Raw genomic sequence first — 13,107 nt, 5'->3', positions numbered from 1 at the left:
GACAGACCCTCACCCCAGCTAGATCTCCTCTCTCCTCCGCTGCATGCAGCAGAGATGAAAAGCCTTCAGCACATAGGAGAAACAAATATGGCGATAAAGGGTCCCCCTGCCGCAACCCCCTTTGTGGGATAATTTCCTCCGATAACTCACCATTAATCTTTATTCTGTAGTGTACTGTGGTGATACACTTCATGATAATCTGGATCCACCTCTGTGCAAAACCCATTCTTTCCATCATTGCTTCCAAGAAGCCCCATTCTACTCTGTCATATGCTTTACTCATGTCAAGTTTTAGAGCTGTGTACCCCTCCCTACCAGATCTTTTATTCTGCATATAATGTGTGAACTCATAAGCTAACAACACATTGTCGGTAATCAACCGCCCCGGTATGAAAGCACTTTGGTTTAGGGATATGATATCAGGCAAGACATGTTTAGTCGATTAGCGAGTACCTTCGAGGCAATTTTGTACACCACATTACATAAGCTGATTGGACGTAGATCATTCAGCCTTTCTGGATTCTGAACTTTTGGGATTAGAACCACCACAGTTTCATTCCAGCCTGCAGGCATATCTCCCCATTCAGAAAGCCTTTAACCTCCTTCAGCACATCCTCCCCAACCACATCCCAGTATCTCTTATAAAAAAGTGACGGCATACCATCACTTCCAGGGGCTTTCAAGTCGCCGATGCTCTGCAAAGCTTGTTTAATCTCCTCATCCTCAAACGGCTTCAGTAGATCATGATTCATCAATTGTGTCACACGACGTGGGACCTGCTGTGTGATCTCACCATAATTTGTTCCTGCATTAGATTGAAACAAACTTTTGTAATAGTTAGTGATTAAATCATGTATGTCCCCCGCCTCCATCACCACCTCCCCATCCTCCCTCACAAGTCTAGAGATCCTGCTCCTCCTTCTCCTCTCCGACGCATATCGGTGGAAGAAATAAGTGTTTCTATCTCCTTTCTCCAACCAATGCACTTTGGCTCTTTGTTTCCAGTATAACTCCATTTGGTCTTCCAACTTTTCCAACTTATACTTCAAAAGTTGTTCCCGAGCAACATGTTGAGCACTAAGCTCCCCCCTCCTGCATTTTTCCAACTCCTTCTTTACATGTTTTATTCTTTTCTCCAGATCGCCCAAAATATTTTTACTCCAGTCCCACAGCTCCACTGCAACTCCCTTCACCGCATCTACTACTTTCCCACCTCGAGCTTCCGTTATTAGCTTCCACGCATTCTCCACTATCACTCCACACTGCTCCTCCTGTACCCAGCCCGCCTCAAATCTGAACGGGCTCCCCCCACCTCTATACGTACACCTAACCTCCTCCTTCAGATGGACGATCACCGGTCTATGATCCGAGTGATAGTGATTTCCATTTACCACTCGGGCAGTAGGAAACCTGGTTCTCCACTCCAAGTTTGCCACCGCCCTGTCCAGTCTCTCTCGAATATAATTTTCAGATGTGTGACTATTATTCCTCCACGTGAACGGATCGCCTGAGAAACCCAAGTCTGTCAAGTCGCACTCCTCCAACGCCTCCCTAAACCTGTCCAGACAAACTTGTGATTTTGGTTGGCCTCCCTCCTTCTCGCTACTCAAAAGAACTTCATTAAAATCACCCACGCACAACCACGGCTTCCTGCCATGAGCGTTCAAAGTTCTCAGAGCTCTCCATGTCTTTTCCTTCTGATCCGACTGGGGCTCACCACAGATCCCCGTGAACCGCCAACTGAAACCATCTTTCTCCACCACATCTGCATCGATGAAATACCGGGACATCGTTCTCAGGTGCAAAATGATGTCCTTCTTCCAGAAAACCGCCAGTCCGCCACTCAAACCTTAGCATGGCTTGACAATCATGTTCGTCATACCAAGCTTCCACCGAAAAATTTCAATTTTGCTCCTGTCCATTTTTGTTTCGGACAAGAACAACACGTCGGGGTCCTCATCCTTCTGAAGATTCAGAAGGCCACGAACTGCCGGGCCATTCCCCAAACCCCGGCAGTTCCACGCTATGACCTTCACTGATCCTTGCAGGGCTGTTCCGACAGCCCCGCTCCTGAATTTTGTGCAACAACCCTTTGCTTCTTTCCTTCCACCTCCATCTCCTCGCTAGGACCCTCATCTGCCGCCGTCTTCCTCACCAAGACAGTGGATCCTGTCCCTGTTGGTGTGGCATTAGTTCGCTGCATCTTCTTATACTTTCCGCCCCGCCCATTCTTCTCCTTTTTCTTTTCCACATCCTCCTTCCCATCATCTCCATTTTCCACATGGAAGTCGTCCACGTTCATGGCCTGCATGGCACTGTTTCCCGCCCTAGTCTCCTCCTTCTCCCCCACCTCAACCTTATCACCTCCAATTGGCTTAGTCACCGGCGTCTCGTCCCTCTCCGTAAGACCAGTAGTTGCCCTATCGAGCTCCAGGGTAAGGGACTTCTTGGCTTGCCCATCACCCAACAGCTGTTGTTGCTTTTGTTTCAGCGGGCTTGTAACCTCGTCCTCCTCTCCCCCTCCTTTTCCTGAACCAAGACTCTTCCCCTTTCAACCCCCATCCTTCCTCCACGATGGTGTGTCGCTACCACCACTTCCCGAGCCACTCCTGTTTCCAAAGCCACCATAGCTACCCCGGCTTCCTCCTCCACCCGACTTCCACTGAGAAAAGATTTGCTCCCTCCAAAGTGATCTCCCCTTCCCTCGTCGCCTCTTCTCCTATCCGGCACGCAGCGAATTTTCTTGCTGTACTGCTGCAACTCCCCCTTAGGAAGTTGAGTGTCACACACTCTGTCGGTGTGGCCAATTATGCCACACGTGTAGCAAAAATCAGGAAGGAACTCATATTCCAAAGGACACCAAGCCTTCTTTTCCTCCTATGCCCCCACCAGCACCGTCACTCCCCTCATTAGCGGTTTCCTGATGTCAAGACGAACCTTGATGCGAAGGTAGCGCCCAACAGCTGTATCATCCTCATCAACATCCATCTCGATGAAAGATCCCACCTCCTCCCCAATCGCCTCCCCAGTGGCCCTTTTCATCATCCCAAAAGGAACTTTGAACACACGAACCCAGATCGGTATGAAATTGAACTCCATCTCCTCTATGGTTTTTGTTTCATCGGGTTCCAACATCACGACCAGATCCTTCCCAAACATCCAGGGTCCCTGAAACGAACATGGCACCATTTAAGCCATTTCGAGTAATTTTGGTGATCGATTAACAACGCAATCAATGGGACTAATGGTATTATTAAGTGAACATTTCTAGATCCCAGGGATGAAGTAAAAAGGCCATACAAAGCAAAACACGAAGAAAGAACTCAAAGAAACGCATAATTGAACGAGTTCTACTGAAATCAGTAGCACCGGAAGAACCGATGCATAGGCATCAGTGCATCCGATGGTTGTCGGTTGAACCGACGGCCTGGCTATTGGCACAAGTCTGTGCGCCTCTGGAGATCATGTGAAGATCAAGTGAAGCACCGGTTGAACCGACGGCTTCAAGATAGGCATCGGTGCATTCAACGTACCATGTTCCAGAGACGATGTCAAGCGCGCAGGAGCCAAGTCTTCAGCACCGGTTGAACCGGTGAGGCATCGGAGCAAAGCACCGGTGTAATGATGTCAGCTATGGCTGGGCATTCGGGTTACCCGAAATTTTCGGGTCGGGTAGTTCGGGTTTTAGGAATTTCGGGTTTCCAAAAATGATACCCGAAATCAGTTGGAAAAAAGAAGAACCCGAAGGTTCGGGTTCGGGTTTTACCCGAATTACCCGAAATTCTGGAACTCCACATATGCAGTATAAAATCAAATCAAACACACCCAACCATACATCCAGTTCACACGTCCAAACTGACAGTTCAAACGAAATTAACTAACACTTCACACGTCCAAACCGTGACAGTTCACACTTCACATATCACAATTGATAAACATAGTTTTGAAGCACACAAATCAAATCATAGATGAAAACACAAATGACTAAGACAAATTCACTTCCAAAGTCCAAACCACCCAGCAGGCCAGCACTCCATCTGTCCAGCAGACCAGCAGCACTACTGCACCAGCACCACCCACCCTAAATGCAAAGCAATAAGACAGGGATTTTCATTAACATAACAGAGACTGAAAAACAGTAAAAACCATTAGAACATTACCTTTTTTAGATGTAGATGACACAGGTTTGGAGATCGACTTGGAGTTGCTTCCTGTTGGTGTTGCTTGTGCTTGTGTTTTCGCAGTGGAAGCCTCTTTTTCTTTCCGTTTTCCTTTGCCAATATTCTGGGCTTTATGGTTACCAAATTCTTCTATTAACTCTACAATGACAGGAATCGAAGCAATGAGTAAAATTTTACAATGATGCAACAAATGCATAAAGGAGTTAAGAAAAATTTTATACCTTTTTCCATCATTTCTAATTCCTCCATATTCTCTTTGATGTCAATAGGAGTTGCTCTCCTAAGCCAATCCTGTGCACAAACTAGAGCCTCTACCATGAATGGAGTAAGAGAAGTACGGAAATCATCTAAAATACGTCCACTTGTGCTGAAAGCGGACTCTGATGCTACTGTGGAGACAGGTATAGCAAGCACATCACAAGCCAAGTGTGCTAAAACTGGAAGCCTAGGTGCGTTGTCTTTCCACCAAACAAGGATGTCAATCTTCTTATTCCTATCCTCTGTATCTTCACTAAGATACTTGTCAAGTTCTGACTTGGTTGTGTTGCTAGAACCACTTTCCATCCTCATCCTTTTTGCAATTTTTTCAGCAAGCATGCCTTGTCTAGTTCCACTTGATTGATTGGGATCATTTACTTCAGTTTGTACTTCACTTGGAGCATGAATTTGCCTATATTCATCAAACAGCTCACGGAGACAAGATTTAATAGCTGCCCAAACTAGCTGTCCTCTTTCCTCACCAAATATTTCTTCAACAGTCAATTTGGTGTACAAAGACAACTTGTATCTTGGATCAAGAACTGCAGCAATAAAAATCAGTAAATTAATGTTCTCATTTTCCTTCTCCTTTGCTTTTCCCTTCCCCCTACCCCTCCTCTCACTATCCCTCTCACTCTCAGTCTCTTGCTCCTGCTCTTTGTTGGTGTGCCAAACTCCCCAATACTTGTCAAATTTATCTTTCATTCTCTTGCCCATTGATACTTGCATATCATTTGTACTATTCATCCAAGATTGAATCAGCAAATGCACTTCCCCAATTTCTTGAAAGAATGTATTAGAGGTGACATGGAGACTCGAGGAGACACGGACAGTAAGATCATGAAAATGCTCTAGAAAGTCTGCCATTTTCTTGGCCCTATCCTAGTCAGTTTCATCAGGGTGACCAGGGCCTTCTCTCTCTTCAGATAGGTCAATATCATAAGTGTAGTCATCTTCAGCAAGCCTTGTAAACACCTTCTCATAAGCAACTGTAGATTTCAGCATAAGGTATGTGTAGTTCCATCTAGTTGGGACATCAAGCTTGAGAAATGCCTTGCTCTCCACCTTCTCTTCCTCAGCAATTTCCTTAAACTTTACCAATCTTGAAGTCCCATTCTTAACCCATCTAATAGCAGCCCTGACACGCTTCACAGAGAGGTCAACTTCTTTCAATCCATCTTGCACAATGAGGTTAATGATGTGTGCAGCACACCTCATGTGCAAATACTTGCCACCAGCTATGTTGGTTCCCTGCAGCTGTCTCCTCAATACAGCCACACCATTGTCATTAGCACTAGCATTATCAACAGTGACAGTCATTACTTTGTCCAAACCCCATTCAGTCAAGCATCTAAGCAAGTTTTTCCCAATATCCTCTCCCTTATGTCCTTTTACCTTGAAAAAACTGATCACTTTCTTATGCAGCTGCCAATTATCATCAATAAAGCTTGCAGTGACAGTCATATAGCTATCTTGCTGCTGAGAAGTCCAACCATCCGTTGTTAAGCAAATTTGCTGACAAGAATCTTTAAAAAATTTCTTCAGCTTGGCTCTTTCTTGAAAGTAAACACGTACAGTATCTCTAGTGCAGGTTCTTCTAGATGGTAATTGGAAACGTGGGCAGGCTTTGCTCATAAATTTCCTAAAGCCTGACCTCTCACCCATAGAAAAAGGCTGCTCATCTTCTACAACCATCTCAGCAAAAGCCGCTCTAAGTGCATCTTGATCGAACCTCCATGTGGTAACACCTTCCCCTTGCAATGTGCCTTGTTTTCGGTCATTCTCGAACTTGTTAGGATTTCTTGGGCAACTTTGCAAGTGTCGAGACAACGAAGATGTACTGTGTCCCTTTGATTCAGCCTTCATTGGGCGAGAGCAATATTTGCATTGTGCAGACTTGAGAAAACCCTTGTCATCCTTGATATTGTTGAAATGATTCCAAACATTTGACCTTGGTGCCATTTGCTTCCTTTCCTTCTCTTTCCCTGTGTCATTCTCTAGATCAATAACCTCCTGATTAGCAGCTTGTCCATTCAACTCTGATGGTTGTGAATCTTGAATCTCCATTGGCACAATTGAATTGTCATGCAGAGTCTCGGTGTTCATTGATTGTGTCTCAATCTCAATGTTACCTTCAGTTTCAGGCATCTGAAAGACAAAGAGCACTAATTTCAGTGAGTTCATCAAGACACTGCAGTTCAAAAGTCGTGACTGAAAATTGTACACCTATCCATCTAACCATACCTATCCTTAAGATATGTACTACTAGATCAAATAGACCATACTAGATCTGTACTAACATGAACAAATAGAAGAGGAATGAGAAGCTGAGTTCTTGGACATACGTTGCAAGATTCCTCCGTCTGTGCTGCCGTTCTTTACTTGTCTTCCCGGCCAAAGAAGCCCCTCACCCGTGATTGCAGCGCCGCCGGGCACTGGATGTCGATTGCCGATGTGGCGACCGCCGACGGAGAAGATGAGGTGCTCGGCTGCAGCTCGAGGACGCCGTCGGCCTGTCGCAGACACACACTCATGGTCTCGCACTACTGGAGGGCTGTGTCACGGTGGCCGGTGGCGGTCTGGTCGAGACGAGATGCGCCGCGCCGCTGCCTCTCGAAGGTCCTGCGCGGCTGCGCTGCGTGGGGGGTGCGGGCGTGCGGCCGGGGCTGGTAGCGCGGGGCGAGGCAGCGCTGGCGGGCTGGGGGCTTCCTGGTTCCTGCGCCGCGCGGCTGGCCGGCTGCGCTGCGCCGCTGCGTGGGGGGGCTGGCCGGCTGGGGGCGGCGGGCGGCTAGGGTTGGGAGTTGGGAGTCGGGGTCGGGGGTCTCGGGGTCGGGGGCTCGGGGCAGTGGTGGGATGGGATGGATGCGTTAAACAGGCTTGGTCGCTTGGTGGGCTAAACAGGCTTCGTGGATGGTGGGCTGGGCTGACTCAAATTACTTGGGCTGGGTTGAATTTCGGGTTATTCGGGTATTTTGGGTACCGTGGCCCAATACCCGAACTACCCGTATTAATTTCGGGTACCGTGGGTTGGAACCTGGATTAGGGTTCGGGTTTTTCGGGTTCGGACTTTTCGGGTTCGGGCTCGGGTTTTTCGGGTTCGGGTTCGGGTATCGGGTATCGGGTTTTCTGCCTAGCCATAACGTCAGCAGAAGAGAAGGTCAGTTGAATGCTGTGAGTGATCGGTTTAACCGACGGGCAAGCATCGGTTCAACCGGTGATCACTGTGTCAGCTGTCAGGAGTTCAACGGCTACTTCGGGTCTGAGAGTGACCAGATGAACCGACGCTACCCCAGGCAGAGGCATCGGTTCATCCGGTGATAGGCAGATTTCTGCTGACCGTTGGAGCAACGGCTACAAGACTTTGTGTCCTATATATATGGCATCCCCCGGCCATTTGAAGTTTGCTGGAGTCCAAGGAAGTCACATACACACTCAAGAACCACTCCAAGCCATCCAAGAGCTTAGTGTTCATATCTTTAGCCCTTAGCACACTTTGAGAGTGTTGTGTAAAGGATTAGCTCTTAGTGAGTGAGATTGCAAAGCTTCGAGCCTTTGTGCTGTGGTTCATTAGCGAACCAAAATAAGAGCTTGGTGCGCCGGCACCTTGGAGCGTGAAGCTCGCCAACAACGTCATCGACCCTCCGACTTGGTGTGGAGCGGCGATGACACTTTGTGCGGGGGATGTGGAGACCCCCATCCTTTGTGGAGAAGCTCCTTAGTGGAACCCGGGGCCAAAGTGACCGTGATTGTGTTCACGGAAGAGACTTGGTGGCCGAGTAGCAATACTCTTAGTGAGTGCTACAACAACGTGGATGTAGGTGTGCCTTTGTGGCTAACCGAACCACGGAATAAACACCCGCGTCAAGAGTTTGCTATCTCATATCCCGCTCATTAAGCTTCCGCATTTCATACTAGTAATTTGTGTGCATTTACTTTCATAGAATAGTTTCTTGATAAGAAAGGCTATAGGTTGCTAAACTCTTTTGGGATAGGGGTTTCACACTAGAACTACCTAGATGCACATCTAGATAGTATGTTTTAGTTTAAGTTTTGTGCAAACTAGTTGGAGTCATAAGTCTAAATTTTTATTAGTGCCTAATTCACCCCCTCCCCCTCTTAGGCTAGAGCACCCGATCACTTTCAGTCCCTCGTCAAGAGCCCTTCTCTTGCCAGATGGTTGCAGGAAAGTGAACAAGAAATGATTCTCACCAAGATCCCTGTAGATGACTCTTTAAGGGGGCACCAGATCCTCCCTAGGGTTTGAGCCAATGCATCAGCACTCACCGGCTTCTCCGCAAACACCTTGCCGATGGCTTGTGGATCGGTTACCCTAATCTTGTCGGCAGCACTTGCCTCCACTCTGATCCCCTTCCGTTCCGCTGCTGAGAGCCTCATACGCTCCATCATCCCCTCCACTACCTCCATCTCCTAGCACAGACTTCCATCGACAAGAACTCCAGAGGAAAACCCGGCGGCGACTAGGGTGGTTAGCAGGTTTGGGCTAGGGCTCCGAAGGAGATTTGACTTGGACACAGACGTGGATTAGGACGTGGACTCGATGATCAGATTCCCAAGAGAAATCCGATCAGGAAAACACAATGGAAGAGAAGAGGAACGAAACGTGGACGAAACCCTAGTCGCCAAACCAAAACCTCGAGTCGCCCAGGAGGCCCTAGGCGCCGAGGACTCTGCGTATGCGGCGGCGCTTTCAAGGGGGCCTCTATTGGATTCTCATAGAGCGCGTACTGGCTAAGGTCTTCCTCGCGGCCTCCGGAGAAACAGAAAAGCCGTATCTCGCGCACGCCGGCAGGCCACATCGCAGTAGGAGAACCTCGCCGCCGGCATTCCTGTCCGGCATCTTTCACAGGCCCGGCCCGCGCAGTCGCCGTGAGCGTATCATGCCGCTTAGGCCCAATATAGAACAGGCCTCGGCATTCCTGTCCGGCGTCTTTCACAGGCCCGGCCCTGCGTAGTCGCCGTGAGCGAATCATGCCACTTAGGCCCAATATAGAACAGGCTTCCACGACGAAGTGGCGGGCTCATATGCAGTTGGGCCTTCCCTTCCTGGTAGCCCAGCGCCGCCACGCGCACGAGCACGACAATCAGCAGCGCCGCGCTCTCCTGATCTGATGGTGAGACGCGATCAGACCAGTGCTGTTACGAGTAGGACGTGCCTCGCCTTGCCTTGCAGGCTTGCAGCACGGTGCTCACTTCGTGTTACCATGCCGTGAGGGTCCCTTACTCTTGAACCGGTCAACCACTAGTGCAAGACCAAAAAAAAAAAACCTTGGAGTTCGTCAAAGGAACCAGCGGTAACCTGGCGATGAATCAATCCAGGCCCTGCAGGCCCGGTGCCATCGCTCGCCCTCCATCGGTTACACCGCTTCTCCCCACGCAGCCAACGCAACCGGTGGTCGTACCAAAGTTGCAAGCTCACAGGCACAGGCGTCCAACCACCGTTCGTCTTCCACGGTTCCGGGATTGCTGACGTGTACATATACATCAGCTCTCAGCTGTATAAGCTCTGATCTGATACCCACTAGGTAGCAGTACCATATATATAGCCCCAGCCTGCAGCGTCCGGCGTACCCCGGCCATCACAGCCAGAGACCTGCAGTGCACGCTCGGCACCCGTTGCTCTACGCAATGGCCTCGCTCGCCACACTGCTCATCATCACCGCCGTGGCCCTGACCGCTCTTCTGCCGGCGACGGCGTCCGCGGCGGCGTCGTACAGGGTCGGCGACGACTCCGGCTGGGAAATCGGGGTGGACTACGACGCCTGGGCCGCCGGCAAGAAGTTCAAAGTCGGCGACACGCTCGGTCCGTGACTGGCCGCACGGCGCGGCATGGTGTACGTTGCCTGCGTGTGTTCGCGGGCGCCTGTCGAATGTTGTTGATGGGCTATAGCCTATATATAGCTAGCTAACCGCCGACTGGCTGCGCAGAGTTCCTGTACTCGGAGGCGTACCACAACGTGGTGGTGGTGGACGCGCAGAGCTACGCGTCGTGCGCCGTGCCGAGCAACGCGCCGACGCGGGCCTCCGGGGACGACCGCGTGGCGCTGCGTCGGGCCGGCCGGTGGTTCTTCATCTGCGGCGTCGGGGGCCACTGCGACGCGGGGATGAAGCTCGCCGTCGACGTCGTCTAGCCGTGGCCCGTGGTCACGTCGAACCCGCAGCTTGTTTGCTCTTGAGTCGATCGATCGCCCACCCTGTGCCGTGAGTCAGAGGGCACCATCAATTCATCGTATGCTGAATTGCTGATAAGCGTACGCACACAACTGGAAGCTTGAAGATTTCGCACAAGTTTTAGTATTAATAAAACTACAAATAAAAAGAGTGATTTCATTTCGTACTTGTTCGACTGGCAGAAGCAATGGCAACGCCGGCCCGGCCGACGGTCCGCGCCGCGCCGGCCTGGCCTACCGTCTACTGCGACGGCGCTGCTTCCGACCTGGGAGGTGTCTGTCGATGGCGCCATTATTGCAAGTAGGGGTGGGGAGGCCCTCCGAACCTCTCCATGGCTTCCCTTGCCGCCTTGCAGCTCACCGGCGGCCGGCGCTGCCGCGCTGGCCTCTCCTCGCCGCAACCGGGGGTGGACGGTGTTTCATTTACCGTCCACCCCAGGTACCTGTGAGCCGTTTAATCCTAAACCGATGGCCGATGAGATTAAGCGTGGGAGACCCACGGCCATCGGGACGCTGAATGGGCCGACCGCTTAGACGCCCGCTCGTTGTCCCGCCGCGCCGCTTCGCCGGCCTCGTCGCCGCCGCTGCCCTCCGGCGAACTCCCGCGTGTATGCGCGCACTATATTTTTTATTTCAGTGCTAGCTCCCGTCATCCTGCCGCAGTGCCGCTCTTGCCGGCTCTGCCGCCGCCCTGCCGCCCGACGAGCTCCCGATTTCCAATTAAGTAGCTCCCGCCTGTCATCACAGTACGCCGCCGCCGTCCGGCTCAACAGATCAGTTGGCTTACGACGAGTTCAAGGAAATTGAACTTGAGAAATACATCGAACCCAACCATGTCGGCGTGTGTACATGAACATCTCCAAGGACGAAATTCAATGTTTTCCTTTAAGTGTCTATGTCCTTTGATGCACAAATTTGTCTCACAGCCGGTGGTCAGGTGTTTTTGAGTTTGATGCACATTTACTACGATGTTTACACTGCCTAAATTTCTTGGTCATGAGACAAGTTAGTGTGGCAGTGTAACCTTCAGCATATATGGGGACAATTTGAAATGCCATTGGCAAGTGGCAGCGACAGCAATGCTTTTTGTTTCTGACTGAAGTAAATTAAGTAGTTCCAATGTTACTTCTGAGGTCCAGACATAGTAATACTTATATTATTAATTATTATATACATAGTAATACTTATATTTGAATCAGATTCTAATCCTGGTTTCAGTTACATCTTCAGAGTACCCTTCCTTTCGCGGTACCAGAAAGCACAGGCAGATACAGAGCTGCAGAGGCAGGAATCCAGAGCTCATGTGCACAAGAGTTCATCAGAATTTCATCAAGGATTCAGTGCTAAAGCATGCCAAAAGTCCAAAATAATACAAAAGCATATCTTCCTGATGATGGCTTCTTCGCTTCCAGCATATCTTTGTGTCAATCAGCGACCATTTGATACACCCCCAACACAGAGTTGGACGCCTACCACTCCGAACGAAAACAACAACTCGACAAAAAAAAACGGGACTAGGGGAGGATGAGTCCAACACCATGCCCAAATGGCTTTGAGTTTAGGCCACTTTCCTAAACAAGCATCCGGTGGCCGCGCATGCCTCACAAGTTCCCTGTGCCCGCCGCCGCCCACGTCTCGTTCCACGTGTCACACCCCAGTGTTTAACTGGGCCGAATCTTCCGAGTGAGAACCAGATGATCCGGACGTGTCCTATTTCACCTAATCCCTCGGCGCCCTTATCCTCCCGGCACTGTGTTCCTCTTTTTCTTCTTCTTCTTTTTCCTCCTGCTCGTGCCCTAGCTCGAGCGGAGCCGCTGTTGTCGTCGATTCCGGCAATCCCCAGCCGCCGTTCGCCGATTCCTTTCACGAGCACCTCCCCAACCTCGCCCCGCACCACCACCCCACCTTCCTGAGCCTCACTCGAGCTTCCACCGACGGGAATCGGCTCCTCCACCTCGGCAGCCATTGTTGCCCGCCCAGAGCTCCGCCCCCAACGGCGTGCCTCCCCTTCCGGCCCTCCCCCGCCCGATTCGCGCCCACGGTAAGCTCTCCCGTGGCCCTCTTATCTTCCCCGGTCCCTTTTTCCCTCCCTTTCCATCCGTCCCGCCACGGGACGTCGTTACACGCCGCGCGCGCGCCGCCCCCCACCCCCCCAGGTTCGGATTATCCGGCCTAGTACCGGATCATCCGAATCCGACCCAACCCTCTTTTTGTGCACGAAACTCACTCCAGAAATACTCAGGTCCGGATCATCCGCCCTAGGGTCAGATCATCCGTCACCTTCCAGTGGCAAAAAATACGGTTTGGCCGGATCATCCGACCATGGGGACTTAACGTCAATCCAAAGTCAAACCTTTCTGGTGGTAGTCGGATCATCCGGCGTTGGGTCGGATCATCCTATCAGTATAGACCTTCAGTGCTTATAAAATACGTAGAAAATTGTAGAAAAATGGGGGAAATGCAAAATCAGTTTTGTTAAC

At 50.5% G+C, this 13,107-nt stretch overlaps 1 protein-coding gene across 1 annotated transcript; it reads left to right on the top strand.

Moving 5' to 3' along the window:
• Positions 1 to 10,085: 10,085 nt before the first annotated feature.
• Positions 10,086 to 10,588, top strand: LOC120692379 (mavicyanin-like). The gene is made up of 2 exons (XM_039975646.1): positions 10,086 to 10,260; positions 10,386 to 10,588. Exons 1-2 carry the CDS (start codon positions 10,086 to 10,088, stop codon positions 10,586 to 10,588), a joined length of 378 nt encoding a protein of 125 aa, XP_039831580.1.
• The last annotated feature ends 2,519 nt before the right edge of the window (positions 10,589 to 13,107 follow it).

The sequence above is a fragment of the Panicum virgatum genome, chromosome 9N, assembly GCF_016808335.1.
Source record: "Panicum virgatum strain AP13 chromosome 9N, P.virgatum_v5, whole genome shotgun sequence".
NCBI lineage: Eukaryota > Viridiplantae > Streptophyta > Magnoliopsida > Poales > Poaceae > Panicum > Panicum virgatum.
The sequence above is the reverse complement of the archived record's forward strand: the minus strand, read 5'-3'. Positions and strand labels throughout refer to the sequence as shown.